Source organism: Terrapene carolina, unplaced genomic scaffold (assembly GCF_002925995.2).
Source record: "Terrapene carolina triunguis isolate 2854851 unplaced genomic scaffold, T_m_triunguis-2.0 Scaffold231, whole genome shotgun sequence".
Taxonomy (NCBI): domain Eukaryota; kingdom Metazoa; phylum Chordata; order Testudines; family Emydidae; genus Terrapene; species Terrapene triunguis.
The window spans coordinates 13,127,495-13,146,216 of NW_020664582.1; the positions used below are offsets into that span (position 1 = coordinate 13,127,495).

Genomic DNA, 18,722 nt, shown 5'->3' on the forward strand with positions numbered 1-18,722 from the left:
TTGCTAAGCCACCACCAAACTCCAGGCTCTGTCACAAGCTCACACAGTAGTCCAACCATGAATCAGCCAGGTTGAGACAGCTGCAAGGGTGTTGGAGTGACAGTTCCCTGCCAATATTTACAATAGACTACCCCGGCAATGTCAACAAGCCCCAGGAAGGGGTCTCTTCCTAGAAGCTGCAGTGTAAACGTCACAGGGCTTAACCCTTCCCTGTGGTGTAATTTAGGAAACAGAGCTCATTCGCAAGCCAGCAGAATTTTTTTTTCAGGGGGGAGATAATATTCAAATGGATTACCCCGGATGTTAGCATTAATCAATGAGAGTCACAGGATTAAACCCACACAGAGTGGGCCAAATTTTCCTCTTGGTTACGCCTACGTAAATCTGGAATAATTCCACTGAAGTCAGTAGAGTTCCTCTGGATTGACACATGTGCAAGAGAGAAGCATCTGACTCACTAGTTCCAGAAAGTGTCACTTCGGTTCATTTTATTTATTTTAGTAGATTCGGTGTTGGTGAAAGGTGCTGGATTGACAGCCCGAGAGCCCAAATTCCTCCGTTAATCCAGCCTCTTGGTGGTTTAATACCAGACACGGAGTGTGCTGAGTAAAGGCTGGTATCTCATGAACTTTTTTTTTTTTTAAACTCTTATGTAATGGAAGTAAATTAATCCTTTAATGCCAGGATTTCATACAACGTACCCCCCCACCGCTCGCAGTGAGACGCGCTGTGACTGACAGAACAATAGCACTAACTTCGAGAGTAAGGAATGCTGATCAGGAAGAACATGTCACCCAGGTCAAACCCAAGCAAAACAGTCTAAGTCAGTACCTCACTGGCAGCCAGTTAATCTCCAGCTTTTTTCAACATACTGGCAAGGGCTGGTGCTAGAACTGCCTTCTCACTGGAGACTGGGTTTGTACTCATGACCATACATTTGATCCTGCATTACACAGGCTACGGGACTTTCATGAATCAATTCCTGCTTCAAGCCCAATCGCCGTGGTAGAACTAGAGCATATGTTTTAGAAAAACATCCAGTGACGATTTAAAAATTGCCAGTAGTAACAAGTCTACCACAACGCTTTCAGGAGACAAAACGCAAGCCTGTAGGCACATGTATGAGAAAGTGTGTACTGATTTTTTTTTTTTTTGTAATTAAGAACAGCGCAATGACAGATAACTGGGTTTCTCCATGCTACGCCAATCTCAAACTGCATGGGAAAAAATATTCAGTGAACACCATTCATGTGTCTACTAAGACGACAAAATAGTTACCTTTCGATGTATACAACTGAAGAGCAATAAGACCCGTTAAAACAATTCTTAGATAGAAGTACAACCAGGCAACCATGTGTCTATTATTGCATACGTGCCCAAGCACACCAGGTATAGTGTGTGTGTATATATTGTACACATGAAAACACACACATACAAAAGTATATACACACGTACGACATGTAGTACATACATTATATATATACAGCTGTTCACCACCACCACACACAGTTGTCCAGATGACAGTAGGGATACAACAAAAATAAGGATTAGGTGTTTTCATAAATTCTGCAATCTAAGAAGATTTTTCATCTTGCTGTTTTATATAGTTGATAGGTATAATCAACAATGGCCTTGGACCAAAATCCCAGTTCCCTCCCTTTCTAAATGTTGGGAAAATCCAGGCCCTGCTGCACACACTTTGTGTCTCCTGCCCATCTCTATATGGGCAGATGATTCCAACTCCAAAAGGTCCCAATTCTGCTTGCACTGAAGCCAATGGAAGTTTAGTCACGGACTTTACTGGGCACAGCCACAGTGTGATTTCCAGGCCGTTACGGAAGAGCTCATTAGTGCATGAAGGGAGGAAGCCACCAATTATAACAGTTAATTTGCATACTACATCTGTACTGGTTACCATGCTGCAATGGTTGGCTTGAACCTCTCTCGCTGTGCGGAAAAAAATCTGTCAAGGCTTCATAGCAAATACGTCCTTCTGGTGATGCCATAGGGCAAGATATCACAGCTCAGCACTGACCAAAGAACCATTTTCCAGCCTGACCCTACACCTGCATCGTATACAAAAGAACTGCAGTAAGAAATAAGCCCATGAACGGCATCAGCTGCATTTTATTTTTCTAGCCATTTGGAATCTGAGAGGTTTGAAGGAGATTCCAGTATTCTGCTCTTTTTAAAAATACTGCGGATAATACAGGCGCACACTCTATGAGATAGGGGGGCTCGCGTCTTTGTTGGGATGAATTTGGGATGACTGAATTACTTTAACAGATTAATAGGTGTTAAGGCCGGAAGCGATCTCAGACCATCTACTCACATCTCCTACATAACACAAGCCACTGAACCTCACTCACTCACCCCTTCACTGAGCCCAATGACTTGTGCTGGACTAAAGCCCGTCTTCCAGAAACGCATCCAGTCTTCACTTGAAACCTCAAGAGATGGAAAATCCACCTCTTCCCTTGGTCATTTGTTCCAGTGGTTAATCCCCCTGCCTGGTAAAAACTAGCCGCTTATTTCTAATTTGAATTTGCCTGGCTTCAGCTTCCAGCCACTGGTTCTTGTTAACTAGATTAAGCAGCCCTTGAGTACCTGCTATTTCCTCCCTGGGAAGACGCTAGAGACCATAATCAAGTCTCCTCTTGATCTACTTTTTGATAAGCTCAACAGACTGAGCTCCTTAAGTCTCTCACTGAAAACTTTTGAGAGGTGACTACACATACACACACACTCCAATGGATGTGGATGTGACAAGCAGACGCCTACGGTTCACAACCCAGTTGTAAAACATAAGAGTTTTCTTACAATAGTCATCCAACATATGTAAAGGGAAGGATGATATTTGGGTTCAGGCACTGGACTGGAACTCAGCATGTGTGGACACTATTCCTGACTCTGCCAAGGACTTCCTGGGTCGCCCTGGGCAAGGGTGGCTTAGGGGCAAATTTTCAAAAGCACCTAAGGGATTTAGGAGCACAAGACCCGTCGATTTCCAATGAGATTTGTATTCCTAAATCCCTGAGCATTTTTGAAAATCTCTCCCATCACCTATCTGTGTCTCTATTTCCATAAATGTCTCCCAGTCTCAGAGGGGTGCTGGGAAGGTCAATACAATTTGGTTTCTATTAATGGGATTCTCGGATGGAAGGGGCTACACAAGTGCTATTAAGGGCATTCAAATAAGCTCCATCAGTATCAGTTTCATTGCTTACACAGGGAGCAGGGGAAGCAGGAAACTGCACTGCACCCTGAGCCATCACCTCTTCTCTCTACACATGCTGCAAATTAATCCTTCCAGCAGAAGGCCAGGTGAGGGCCTGAATGGAAGTTGAGGATGCCTGCACTGCAAGAACACTACTTCCTACAGAGAGGGAGGGAAATCTCGCAGACTCCAGAGGCCTGCAGGCAGAAACACTCTTATTTTAGATATAACTATATTTATGTATTTTATATCTACTGTATAGTTAGGCTCAGTCCTCAGAGATGGGAAAGTGTCACGGGCCCCCTGTACACTAGAGGTACAACCACACTCCTGTAACCAGGCCATGGCACATTCCAACTGGCCGGATCCCCACACGTGCATGCGGTGTGTCCACGGGGCACCTTTTTGCATATCATGACCACGCTGGTGCATCCTCAGTCACCACACAGTGCCTGTGCATGTCTGTTTCAGTGCATTCTGTGATAACCTGCCCAGCTTCCCCCGATACCAGGGGAGTACCTGCATGCAAGAAATACACACATACGGGCAATACACAGAGAGCTGGGAGAAGGGCAGATCAGCTAATCCAGTTACACAGACATAGCTGGAAGCACTTGTCTACACAGCCAAATGGTATTACAGCCTAACAGGAAGACAACGAGCAAGGAGACACATGGCATAACTACCCAGAGTGAGTAACGGTGTGTTAACTACGCTATGTGATGAGACAGATCAAGTCACTAACTGGGCACAAACTTTGCTCAAAGTTATATCATCTCAATGGGGCCTCAGGTCCCTTAAGAGAAGGAAGTTTTCCTACCAGAGGAGATATTTCATGGAAAGTTCTACAGTGACAGAATCCCATTACATTTCCACATGCATGTTCTTCACACGAATCCACCTCACGGCCGGTACAAAGTTTTGATTTGAAACACTTGCCCCTGTAAATAACCCAGCCAAAAACTAACACGTACGGCCCCTCCCCCTGGATGAATCCCTGCTCTGAATGTCACTTTGCACTTGAGAGTGTGGTTGGGTTTTGGTTCTTCCTGACATGACTGCAGAAAAGCCTCCCCTTTTTTTGCTTCCCATTTCTGCGCTGGGTGCCATCTTTAATGATGATGTATGAGTGTCCTTTCCTGCAGCACAGCTGAGGAGGGGGTCAAACATGTGACACCGCCAGCACGGTGTATCAACAAGCGAATTATAAACCGTGTCAATCCGAGTTAATGCAAAGCTGTAATCCTCTTTAACAAGAGATCAAATCAGTGCCATGAGTTATGTTCATTCTGTAATCTGATAAGAAATAGAGTGAGCCTCTAATAAAAGAGTAATGAGAGCCCTTAATGATGCTGTTAAAAGGTAGCACCGGTTAAAATATTGCTCTTGTTCCAACTGATTAGATCAATGTTGCATATTTGCCCGGTCTTGTTTCACCTGTCAGAATAGCCTGTGTCTTCTTGGGAGATAAGAGGGTTTGGGCCAAACATCTGTATCTTTAAGGAACTCCTTTTATGCAAGTTTTCAAACTTCCAGCAGGGATATAATAAGGTTGTTACATGACTAGGACAGTATCATTATTAGAAACACTGTGACAAGCTGCTTGTTTTTTGAGAATATATGTATTATATCTATATGAAACACACACCCACACACACACACCAACCCTCGGATGACTATACTAATAAAATGCACAATATAAACAATCATACTAATCAAGGGCTCAATCCTGGAAATGTTTACTCCTGAGGGTAGTGCTTACTACTGTGACTAGATCAATAGCAGGATCGGGCCTATTATCAACAACTCTGTGCGGTCACCCCTAACAAAAACCACACTCGTTTCCATACAGATAGGTAAGCTCCTCCAGGCCTGGATTTGTAACCTCTATTCATCTGCAAAGGGGCAATTCCCTACCTTTCAGCAGGAACTTTCAGTGGGAGCTGGGTGCCTAACCACTTAGGCCCCCTGAAGGGGAAGAATGGCCCAGTGGTTAGAGCACTAGCCTGGGATTTGGAAGGCCTGGGTTCAATTCCTTGCTCTGCCACAGACCTCCTGTGTGACCTTGGGCAAGTCACTTAGCCTGTCCTGTGTCTCTATTCCCCATCTGTACAATGGGGATTTATAACACTTCCCTATTTTAAAGGGGTGTGGTGATGATACTACAGAGAGGTGTACAAATCCCAATCTTAAATTTAAATCTTAAATCTAAATCTATACACACACACACACAATCCCTAAAATAGCTATAAAACCACCTTTCCAATATATACTTTAAAATAATACCAGAGGGGGTTTAAAATATCGAAGGTTGGAGGCCATCAGTGTATCATACATTACAACATAATATATGTGAATACGAGGTTAAACAGCTATGCCCATGTTTTGGGTGCACGAAAAAGTGGCAACCCGAAGATTAATTGCCTGCACAAATTCTATTATTCCAAGCAGCAGCGAGAATAAGAAGGAACGTGGCAGTGATGTTGACAAAGCACTTAGAGGCTGTATTGTATTCGTACATTTCTTTTCTAAAATTCAGGATGTAAAACAATATTCCATCTCGCTCTGGTGTTTACCACTCAGAAGTCACTGCTTATCCCTTTCCCTGCACGCTGGCCAGCAAGAGACAAGGTTCTTGTCTACATGAACAATTAGTTCACAGCACACCAGGGTGCGCATCTACCCTGTACTGGCCTGCCATGCACTGACTGTCCACACGGACCCTGCTGACGTATATAAACAGTTTGTTAATGTGCTTTGATCTAATCCCGCTTCAAAGAGGCAGGGTGGATTCACATCCCAGCCTGCAGAGAACTAAACATTTGTGTAGCCAGGCGCAAGGTTATTTCTCTTCAAATGGATCTGTTCTTTGTCACTTTGTTCTTCCGCAACAAGCACTGAGACCTGGATTCTTATTTACACCATTCTAGATGGTCCCTTCACATGGCAATTGGGTGTAAGCATAGTTCACATGTACATGTAAGCATAAATCTGGCATTTTAAGGCCCCTTTACACTGTCAGAGTGGTGCCAAGTGGCCTATGCATAAATGTATCTATTCCAGGCCCTTATTACAGCCCCAGCTCCCTAACCATCTAACAATTAATGCCTTCTTTAGGCTTAAAAACTTGTTTCTGGCTTAAACCTTTTCAGACTACAACATATGGTGGTATAGAGTTTTATTTACTTTGAGGTCATGCCTCTAGACATCTGAGCAATTTAGTAATTCACACTTGCAAGCAATAAAATTACCTTTTACTACCCCGTGTTATCATTACTTTCCCATGTTCATGCACATAGGTGTCTTTCCCTTTTTAAATTCACCCACAGTTTAAATTGGATGCTGCATTCCTCTCATCCTCTCCTCAATTGTCGTCTAACACTGCTGTGTGGTGCTAAAGATCTCTAGGGTACGTTTACACTGCAAACAAAAAAGACCTACAGAAGTGAGTCTCAGAGCCCAGGACTACAGACCTGGGCTCTCTCTACACCACTACAAATAGCAAGCCAGTGGGACAGCCTGGAATACAGCTGGTCTCCCTCCCAGTTCAGCCCCATCTACTAGCCTACGCTGCCTCAGTGTATATTTTGAAAGTATCACCTTGCGTGTTGTAGAAGCAGGCGTCGGTCAGACCCAGCTAGAATCCAACGGCAAATTTGCTGGAACACCCACTCTGGCAACTGGCCGGGGGTAACAAACCGACACGCTAGCTGGAACGTTTTGTATGACTAGAAACCCAGCTGAGTAACTTCAATGCCATTAAAAAGTGCACCAGGCCCAAAGTGGATGATCAACTTAATGACAGAAATAACTTCACACAGCCAGGCAATGAGCAGCAGCAGCTGCTGCCCCCATTCCTGCCAGAGAAAGAACCTGTAAAACATGCAAGCAATATAATAACCCGCTCTAAGTGGTGAAAGCCCCCAGGAGATGCTTTCAGTAAACCAAATGTCAAACACTCTCTCCCCCATCACAGGGATAACTATGTTGACACAGCATAACATAGATAACATCCTATTAGCTGTAATAGGTTCTGAGGGTCAGCTGGACCCCCTGTAGTTTAGTTGGGAGTCAAGGTGCCTCTCTGAAAAGTAGTGGGGGGGGAGGACAGCCGCCCAATGAAGTGTGTTGCAGTTCAGAGAGGTTATGGTTGCCCCTGAACTGCTCTGTTCTCCAGGCTGCTCCAGTGCATTTAGCATTGGCGTGCGCGCTGTATGGGGTTTCAGCTCGCAGGCTGCTCTGTGCAACTTTTGGAACAAACACAACTGCTGTACTCTGACAAAGTGGTGGCAAGGTCACCTCCGGCCTGAGCCAACACGCTATGACAATTCCCAGGTTCTTATCATCAGCCTTTTTATTTAATACTTATGCACACACGCAGGTAAATTGAGGTGTCGTTCATTTTATGTGCATGGGGGTGTGTGCATGATTAATCTATAGGAGAATATATCTCTCTCTCACACACACACACACACACACAACGGAAAACACCCCCAACCTCATTTAAAATTCTCAGTGCATAAGTCACAGCCAGTCAACTGGAGATAATACTGGGATAGAGAAATATTAGAATCTAGCATATTATTATGCACAAGGTGCATACCAGCTCTTACGGGGGGTTTTCCTACCATGCCACCCACTAATTACGCTAAAACAAAATAAATAAATTAAGACCTGGGTAGTGAGAGAAGCACATTACAAGAAAGGCAGAAGAGACTAGTTTAGGGCCATGTTTATGCTGAGGCTTGATTTTTGCCATCTAAAAGCAAGAGGTGCTTCTTTTCCCATGTTTATAGAAACACGTGGATTTTAACGTCTCCCGCCTGGTTCCCTTTTGGGCCATCCCAAAAAGCAAAGCCCCCAGTCCCAGCACTATAAGCACATCTTTGCTGGTAGTGCCAATGCTAACATTGAAATGCTAATGGTGGCCTTCATCAACAGAAGACTATAAGTGCACCTGTCCATCCAAACACACCGGTGTACATGTCTCCTCTAGCCCACAAGTTCCAGCACGCACCTCTTCTCACCTCAAGCTACTTCTCACAAGCCCGTAGGTGAATGCATTTTTAAAAGGTCATCAGAAAAAATGGAGAATGCAAAATAACTTATGAAAAGGAAGTAGCCGACATTGTCCCTGCGACAAGGTGAGTAACTTACTAATGAATAGTCAAGAAAGGGAGAATTTGCTGCTGCAACTTCAGCCTTTCCCCATAGCCATTAATGACAATAGAGCTTAAAAGTGAAAACAAACCAAGCATCTACCCTTATCTTTACAGAAAAGCCATTAAGATGGAAGACGCGGCAGCCCAGGTTCTATGAAATGAGCCCTCTTCAGGCATACATGTGGATCGGGGAATGGGAATGTTCAGCCTGTGTCTCTAACACATTCCCTTTTATTGTAAGAGGCGAAGAGAATAATCAGGTTTTAGAATTTTCTTCCAGGCAGAATCTAGCAATGACTGAGCTTTGGCCAGAAGATTGTGATCTTTCCACTGTGCTGCAGAGCCTGTCATGGACATCAATACCTGTGTTACTCCTAAGCTATGTCACTACAGGGGTCCCTGCCAGGGCCACCCAGAAACTTGAGCAGCATAGAATGAAGTCGGTAAGCCTCTCTGGGCAAGATAGCAAGGCATGAGTGTGTTACTCCCATGCTGCCGGCTGGCTGCCAGCAAACTTGTGGGTGAAACTGAAGATGCCAATTACGATCTACAAAGCAATAAAGGACCCAGGGCCCACCAACTATTCACCTACCACAAGGACCGCTATTCCCTCTCTAAACCGGCATAACCTGTGTGCTTCTGGAACATTCATGCTTAAACTTCAAGGGTGATGCATGAGGGAGATAGGAATAGGAGGAACTCACTACTACCCACAACTCACTTCAGGCTGGCCACATCCAGAAAGCCACGTGCGATGCACCCGCTCGGTTATGTTTTTGGAGGGCCAGGGAAGAAGTTGAGACACGGAGATTTGAAACTCAACTGCTACACAGAGGCAGTAATTCTTTCTGGTAAATACAGCAGACACACGTTATTCTAAACATTCCTTACCTGAAAGCCTATTACCCAAAACTCTATTAGGTCTCCCATTGGGCATCATGTGCCTAGAAAGAGCCTGCGTGTTTATCCAAACAACCAGTCACTCTGTTCAGATAAATGGGGTCCTAATGTATTAAAAACAGAGCTATATTCAACTTCTTTACCAGTTGCCACAACGCAGCCTTTTCCAGGTCACTACTGACACCTCTATGGACCCCTGAACTCTACACCATTACTCCACAACTCTATCCAAAAGGATACTGACTAGGAACAGCACAAGTGTGATTGCCATATTCCAGACAGATGAACGTACAAATGGGCATCTCTCTAACTGTTAAGATTAAATGCCTGTCTGAAGAAAAGCATCTCTCAAGTAGCATAAATACATCCATTGGAAAATTAAGCCCACCTCCCTCCCACAAAAACACTTACCAGCAGTCAAGCTCATAGTTACACTCTTTTGTTTCGTTTTCTTTACTAATTAAATGTGCTAGGGCTCCTACAGCCTTGTACAGACATTTTTATTATTTAAATAGGAATAAACACTAGACATCATTTAGATCTTTTCAGTGAATTTCCTTCTTTTGGTACTACGTCTGGTTGTTAGCTGTACTGACAGCATTCATATTACGTAAAATTCACAAGACTACAGCGTATAACTCTCCACTCCTGATGCAAAGGGCCTGATTATTTTTCTAAACTGGGATTTCAGCCAATGGACACTGGGGAATTTGGCTCTCTATGTCCATAATCATGCTCCAAAATGAAGAGATTTTAAAATCGGGGGGATTTTTAAAGCAGGAATCATGGAGTCGGCATCAAGATTTATAGAAACTTCTCGTTTGGTTTTACAGTAATTACAGGAGTGAAAGCTCAGCTAGATTGCCTGGACAGATGTGGCCAAGACACCCAGGCTACAATGCCAGTGACAAATGGTTAACTGATAAGAAGAAATGGAGAGGGCGACAGACTGAAGAACAGGTCAATATCATGCTGTCATGAAGCCATTTGAGAACCATAATTAATCTATTACTCACCTGGCATCATCATTCATTGTACAGTGGTCAATAGGTGCCATGAAGCTCACCAGTTTGCTATGGACATGATACCTGAATAAGGCAGGAAATAAACAGACAGCACATTAGTAACTATTAAAGAAAAGGAAATGCCATTGCCTGCACTGAAATGTCCCAGTCCCCGAAATGGAAACGCCGGCTCCCTTGTTGGCTAATGCTTAATGACTCTCTATTTCGAGTCGGCAGTTTTTGCATCCTTCCTAACGTTAACAAGAGGGGAATAAAAGTCAGATGATAACATATGCCACACGGTGGATGAGCAATAATAAACCGATCACTTTTTGTCACAGCCAAAAGCGAAACACTCCAGCGTCCTTGAGCAGTATACTTGCACCTGAACTTTAACCCAAGACAGAAAACTCTGACAAATCAAAGACTCCGCGTTCAACTTCCTCCCCTAACAGTGTCTGAGTCACTCTTTAATACTGGTGCCCAAACAAAAAGCCACTGGTGGGAGCAGGGTTAGATTACTAGAGGCTTTCCCACAATACCAGTCTCCTTTCATGAATTATTATTATCTGTCATGGTAGGACCTAGAGGCTCCAGCCAAGATTGAGGCTCCATTGGGCTAGCGGCTATATAAACATAGTAAGAGACAGCCCCTCTCCTGGACAATTTACAGTATAAAAAGACCAGATAGACAAAGGGGTGGAAACAACAGAAGCACAGGGAGATGAAGTCATTTGCCCAAAGTCACACATTTGCAGAGCTCCTGACTCCAAGTCCAGTTACTTGTCCACTAGAACAAGCTGCCGCCCCAGGATACACTGTACCTGTGAGAGCCCAATCCCCAGTTTGTTTTTGCAGAAGCCTGTCCACCCCTCATGCTCCGGGACCTGCTAAATAAAATCTAAATAGACTACACAGGAACTCAGAACAGGCCACTGATTTTACACCCTTAGTCTTTAGAGCAGGCGATTCCAACCCAGCAGCCTTCTATGTAAAGTATTCTGCTGGCTCCCCAAGTCCGAAACGCTTTACTCAAGTCATTCCTATTCTTACATCTTGATGAATAGCAGGCAAAAGGATTCACAAGCCACCTTTCCACTTGGGCACCTTTACACTCCTTTTTGTTCTCTTATACAGGAACATTCCCTGGAGAGAGTTTTAGCTCGCATGAATATCGCAGAATGGCTCTTCATGCAAATAACCACATTCACCCTCGAACATGGACCTTTGTGCACAAACACGGGTCTTTGTCATTCCTCATTGAAGCAATCGCCCTCTTATAATGTTGCAGAGTCATCCAATCAGGGAACAATACTGTGACTTGGGGCAAACAAATGCCACAAATGACAAAAAAATCAACAGGATGAAATGTGAAACAAGAGAACGTATTTCACTCTATGGGTTCACTTAAGTGATATTGACAATTATTGCATTCATACAAATCACAGTATGTTCAGGGACAATTTGTGAATTGGAAAAAAGGGCTTAATTACGCTAATAAATTGTCCACCACTAATTGTCTGCCCGGCTCTAGTTACTCTCACACTTTTAAAATGTGAGCTTCCAAAACCCCAGTCTATCAGATATAAAGTATTAAATTACAGACACCGTGAGACATCCCAAGTCACAGCTGCACAATTATTCCATGACAAGTAGAAATCTATAACTCAGATATCCACTCAGGAAGCAATATGGTCTAGAGGGTGAGAGAAGGGATTTGGGAGACAGGACTCCCGGGTTCTTTTTCTGCCAAAACGAACTGTGTGACTGTAGGCAAGTCTCACTTCACCCTTTGGTACCTCAGTTTCCCCATCTGTGAAATAGGGATAGCACTCATCTCCCTCACTGGAGTGCTAAGAGGCCAGGCGCTTCTAAAAGTGCTTAGAGAATCCTCGACAGCATCTTGCACTTACACAGCGCCCTTCATCCCAATATCTTAAAGCACAGAAAGGTGCGGAAAGCCAGTATGAGGATGATGGACTACAATGATAAGTGACAGCAATTAATACTTAGTGCTTACATAGCACGTTTCGCACCCGGATCTCAAAGTGCTTTACAAAAGATAAGTGACATTTATCCACATTCTGCAGAGGAGGAAATGGAAGTGCAGAGAGATTTAGTGAATCACTCAAGTAAAGACACACACACACAGACACACACACACACAGTGACCCAGTGGCAGAGCCAAAAATTGAACCTAGTCTGCCTGGTTCCCAGCCCTCTCCACCAGACTGCCCTGGAAAGATGATAGGATTTAATTGTGCATTAATCACATACATCAGCAAATGCATATTTTCTTCTTTTCTATACATTTATATTTTTTCCCCTGGGTCAGTGCAACTCTTGTTTAAAAAGGTCGCTAACATGTAACAAGCCACAGATGCTGAGGGATTTCTGATCTCTCAAGAATTCCGAAGTGCATGGATCACACACAATGAGAGACTTGCCCCATTATTCCTAAAGGTTTATGAGTCTGACTCAGTTGTGTGATGTTGTCAGTAGTTTTGACTGAATCATGAATATATCCAATTATGTGTGATGCTGACAGAATAGAATATTGATAGTCAATAATTACAGGCTTTTCAGGCCAACAAAGTAGCTCGTCCCTCTTTTCATAAATTATCTTACGACATCTATCTTAAAAATGGCTATGCCAGGCCTGACCCACACTGACTCCACTGACTTTCTATCAGATGCCATCTAAACTCAAGATTTATAGTTTACTCACAAAAGGATGGATAATGTTGCAGATTTTTCAGGAAGCAGTGCAGCTTTCCAGCGTGCCTCTGTGCTACAAATCCCTCCTCCACTACAAATCATGCAGTCACTCTGAACTCAGGGAGAGTAATGCACTTGCTCTGCAAAGGGGAACAAATCCAGCTCCTCCACACACTTTCCATCCTCACCCCACAACCTGGAAGAGTTTGCAAATGCAAACGTTAGAAGGAAAAGGTCACAAATTTTAGTGACTACGGGCCAGATACGCAAAAGAATTTAAGTGCCTAAAAATGCAGATAAGTGGCTAGTGGGACCTACAAGAGCACCTAACCCGGACGGGCACCTAACTCCCATTGAAAGTTTATTAAAAAATATTACCTCACTCACCTCATCTCTATTGAAAGTCTACCACAATTAGGTGCCTAACACAGGCATATGCACCTATCTGCATCTTTAGGCAACTAAATACCTTTGTAAATCTAGCCCTAAAGTATTTAGGAGCACAAGTCCCATTCACTTTCATTGGGACTTGTGGCCCTCAATCTCTTAGGCATTTCTGAAAGTCTCTCCCTGACATTTTTTATGTCCAGAGAAACATTCTTGTAAAGACTGATTTGGGCAATTCCCGCTCTGATTATATCCAACTGATCACTAGTTCTAGATTCATTAAGAGCTCCCTCCCCCACAACGGGCATGTCTCAAAGCAACATCTACCTTGCAAGGACAAAACAAGTCTGGCAAAGCATTTCGGTGCCAAAACAGGGCAGTCGGGTTACAACTGGTGAGACAAGAGCTACTTCTCTGTAGTTTGAAGAAGCTGCCACTCACCGGATTTTCCTTCCTTTGCTGGCTTTTCGGTCCACTTTCTTCTGTATTTTGCTTCGTAACTTCTGGATGGCCAGCCACTGCCTGGGGAATCCAAAGTGGTGGTTACGTATCATTGCTAGGGCTGTTTTATCAGGCCAATTTTTAGGAAGAATCACAAGGTGACAATGGTAAAAACCATGGAAATGCGGCTTTAAAAGCTCAAATGCCCACAGCATTGTTCTTCGCCCCAAAGTTGGTACCCTAAATAACTGTGGCACTGTCCATCACTTGAGCTCTCTTCAGGACCCCATTGCAAGCTAATGCTGCCCTCGTTTTCATTAGCACACACCAGTCTCCCTGTACTACATACTGAAATGCCCCTGAGGAGGAGTACATAGCTACAAACAAGAGAGCACAGGGAACCTTAGAGACTAAGGGCTTATGTGTAGATGACCACGGACTCTGGCAGATCTCAGGGGCTGAAGCCCCAGCCATTCTGTGGGAGACAGATAAGTCGGCCTGGTTTTGGTGCAATGATTAATATTCAGTGGGAATTCACGTCCGGCGTGCAGGAAAAAGCCACAGCGGGTACAATCTGGCACTATGTTTTTATTCTTTCTTGGCTATTGATAATTTTTTTTTAAAAGAAAGAATCTTTAGAATTCAAAAGATTTTCTTCATCAAACAGAAATGCTAAGGCCAGTAAAAACCCTTAAAGGATTACTGCATTTTTTGTTTGTTTGTTTGTTTGTTTCAACAGCTATTACAATAAGTTGTATTTTGTATAAAGAAAGCACGCAGTAGAATAGATTGTTTACCGATCTCCATTTATCATAAGCTACGTATGTAGCTGGTTCTTTAAGTGGGGAGGGTTATACTAACTTCATAAACAGATTTAACATTATACAGCAGTTCCGTTTGAATTAGTTTCCTTCCAGGCTTTTGGAAAGCATATATAAAATTACAAGCGAGTGTTTCTTTCCCACTACCTCTGACTATAATAACCGGCAAATCCCCCGCCAAAACCACTGCATAATGTTATGTGCATTTCTTAATAAAAACAAACAAAAGGAAAGCAACAAGCAAATTCAGAAAGTGCTGCTTATTCCCCATCACTGTTTAGAAGGGAGGATTCAATTCCTCAAACAGAGCTTGCTCAAGTCAAAGAAGTTTCCACAGGGGGAAATAAACTGCTACTAGTTACAAAAAATTTTTTTTAAAAAAGAAACAAGCGTCCTCTTACCTGATTTATACAATGAAAACCCAATATCAGGGGGGAAAATCTAGCAAAATCCAATTACCGCAATCTTAATATAATCTTAATTACTGTAATCTATTTTATTGTAAAGTCAGATAAATGTACAATGTAATCACCACTTAAATGCAATTTTGGCTATGCCACGTTAAATTATAGGGAATAGCTTTCCATAATATTTCAGACATACACAAAATAAATTTGACCTACTGCACTAAAATTCAAGTCATATGTCACATGGATAAAAAGTTATTTCACTGACACAAAATTTCATAAAGCATTTTCCCTTCCTTTCCCCCTATACACACACATCCCCGTATCACTTTTCAGTGGAGAATTCTATTCTATCGTTTTCAGCTTTCCTTTCCTTTTATGCTTTTCTAAATTATGGCCTGTGGCTATTTAAATGTAGACTGTTCATTAAGCAGTATTTGGAATGTTCTGTATTTTCTAGCCACAGAATTAGACTGAGAAATAAGAGCTCCCTCTCAAAGCATACATTTTATTTTTGGCACATAGGAAACATTCCCGTCTGCTGTTTTAATTGTACTGTACCTTTTCTCTTTTTAAAAAAAAAAAAAAAAAACCAGCAGGGAAGGTGCATACAAGGGAACCCCACATTATACAGCAAGTTTGATTCTTTATATGACGACAAATCAGAGTTCATCATCTGATCCCAGATTTCACCAGTCGCTTCATCTAGAGCACATTTGTCAGGCTACAGCAAGACTCTTTCCCCCAAACTCGGGGAGTCTGATAGGAGGTAGACAGGAAAAGTAAGTCTTGAAAGCAAGAAAGAGTGCAGGTGGCTTAGAAAAGAAATAAGCCTGGCTGCAAAAGAGTAATAATGCTTTCAGGCATCATCTTTAAGCCATTACTTATTATTGGGGTGATTTATCGGTTTTATTTATTTATAACCATTCCTCTAGGTGCTGCACCAACAACTGAATTCAATAGTTCCAAAGTTTGTAACAAGACTTGTTACAAGCTCAGTACAAGAGCTGCTGCTGCATATCCCAGCCACCTCCATCCTCCTCCCCACCCTCCGCCTCTATCAAGCCCCCTTACCTCTCCAAGTTTGGGCAAACCAGTGGGGCCCTGCAACACGAAGGCCAGCAAATACAAGTTCTGGCAGTCCAGAGCCATAGAGTCCTCCCTGAGAATACCCTGCCTAGCTGATAGTATGCCATTGCTTTTAACCAACCATCTTATTACACCCAACTGCTCTCCATGAAGTCAATGGCAAAAACATACTTTAACACTGCACCTCATATTCTTCATAGTGTTATTATTATATGACATGATTATGGCATAATTATGATGCGTTTTGTACAAGATAAGTTATGTGAGGTGTCATTGGAAAAGTTATGATTTGCTGAAGATGATTATCCTATCTGTATGCATGGATCATTTTTGTATCTGAAGTTATGAATATTGACTGTGTATCTGTATTTCCAATGTAGTTACACCTGGGTAATGCCCACTAGCCAAGATGCTTTCAGTCTAGATTGTGGGTGAGGAAGGGCCTATTCAGGGCAATGAGCCATTAGGGAAAACAATAGGTCTTAGGAGAAACTTATCCATCACCTGGTGAGCCTTCTTGAGAAGGCTCCAGACAGCCTGTAAGTAATGGCTGCTATGACTCAGCAAGGTATACAAGGGCTTGTGACTAGGCCACATGACTCTGGACTCCATCTTGGGATGTCAGTGTTTTTCCACAAACTAAGGTTTGGGACAAAGGGTTCCCGCCATATGCTAAAGCTAATAAGACAGGAAGTGACATCATCGGTGGTTCTTCATTCCTCACACAAGAAGATTCCTGGAAACACCTGAGGAACAAAGACTGAACTACGGGAAGTGCTGGACCCAGGCTAAAGGGATTTCGAAACTGTGTATGAAAACCTGGGGATTCCAAGCTGCAAAGCAAGTGTAGCTGGTGCCTTAAGAATCTGCAGCCTGCTTGTATCATCAGCCAGGGTGAGAATTTGCTAATTCATATCCTATCTTTCTAGTATCTTAGACTTAGTTTGCGTTTTTGTTTATTTACTAGGTAATCTGCTTTGATCTGTTTGCTATCACTTATAATCACTTAAAATATATCTTGTGTAGTTAATAAACTTGTTTTTGCTTTATCTAAACCAATGAGTTGGAGTGAAGTGCATGGGAAATCATAGCTCTAGGGGCAAAGGTTGTTGCATATTCCTCTCCACCTTGAGGAGTGGGGGGTGAACTCTATGAGCTTGCGCTGTACAGTTCCCTGTGCAGTGCAAGACGGTATAATTTTGGGTTTATGCTCCAGAGGGGGGATGTGCCTGGGGAGCTGAGAGTTACTTTGGCTTTAGCCTTTCTACTGTTGGTTCGTGAAGTGGCTAGTCAAAGAGCCTGCATATAATTGCAGCTGGGTGTTGTCCCTACCTGTGTGAATGCTTGTGAAAGTGTAGGACTGGGAGTGGGTCTGCAGTTTATCACAGCACACAGTGTGAGAGGGAGCCCAGGTTGGTGCATCAGAGGGCTCAGTGGTACCCCAGTCCCAGGGGGCACCCCAGAGGGAACCCGTCACACATAAAGAAGCAGGATTGGGAACTTTTGGGAAGTTTTACATTCATGGAATCAAAGTGGCTGTGGAGTGAAGCTAGTTACAGAGCATACAGACAGCTACAGCTCATCACTTACCTGCCCATGGCCACCTGATCGTTGGGGTCCAGCGAACTGGTTTTCCGTTCTATAAGTTCTCGAAGGAGCTAGAGGAGGGAAGAGAATAACCAAATTTAAAAGCACATTAAACACAGGTCAGCACTGAGTCTGAGATTTTCAAAGGAGCCTAAGGAAGTTGGGTGGAATTTGTGTGCCTCACAGCTTTAATTTTTTATTTTTATTTTTTAGAAACCCTGTCCACATACCAAAGGTATTATTGTTTTCTTAGCCACTGCTAGCTTTAAAAGACAGCAGGAATTTTGAGTGACATGGCGAGGACTATGCTGAAAAAAGTACAATCAATAAAACAAAACCCAGTGGCAAAAGAGCAGGTGAATTCATATTAACCCCTTCTTTAGAAAAGAAAAATAAAACATGACTGAAGCATATAACTGAAGGCCATTAGGAAGACTTATTGTGCTACAGTTAATTTCAGATGGATCAATGACTAGTGCAGCATTCCCTTCATCATTTTATGATTAGTTTATCCCGCCTCATCGGTATCAACTGAGAAGGTCAGGCAGATATAGAGGGGAAGGATGCTGTAGCACACTGGATCAAACATTAGTCTCCCACCAATGGGTCGATGAACTGGTGATCTTAAGTCTAAATGAGTGGGATGGTGGTGGATCAGCCAGTGCTGGCCAGTAACTGAAAACGCCAAGCCATCCTGGAGAATTCAGCACCATTTCTTAGGGGAGCTTAAGGAGTGAAGCAGGCTGAAGATTACAGGCCACGATCTGAGTTGGGCATCCAGGCACTCTCGTAATACAAACAGTGCAGTCCTAGGTGGTGTATGAAGATGCAGCTCATGGGAGCATAGGAACTGTCATACAAAATAAGATCAGTAGCGGGTAGCGTAACCTGTCTGCCAGTTCCAGGTGTGTCAGAGGAATCTTTCTCTCTCTGTGTATACGATAGATAGATAGATAGATAGATAGATAGATAGATAGATAGATAGATAG

At 43.1% G+C, this 18,722-nt stretch overlaps 1 protein-coding gene across 1 annotated transcript in view; it reads right to left on the reverse strand.

Annotated features, from left to right (window-relative positions):
- The window catches only part of AATF (apoptosis antagonizing transcription factor), a 78,112-nt gene that overhangs the window by 11,989 nt on the left and 47,401 nt on the right, over positions 1-18,722 (reverse strand). Inside the window, exons 9-11 of the mRNA XM_026656596.2 lie at positions 17,737-17,804; positions 13,830-13,910; positions 10,296-10,367 (exon numbers count right to left, since the gene is read on the reverse strand). Coding sequence (XP_026512381.1) covers positions 10,296-10,367; positions 13,830-13,910; positions 17,737-17,804 — 221 coding nt within the window. The remainder of the gene's footprint in view (positions 1-10,295; positions 10,368-13,829; positions 13,911-17,736; positions 17,805-18,722) is intronic.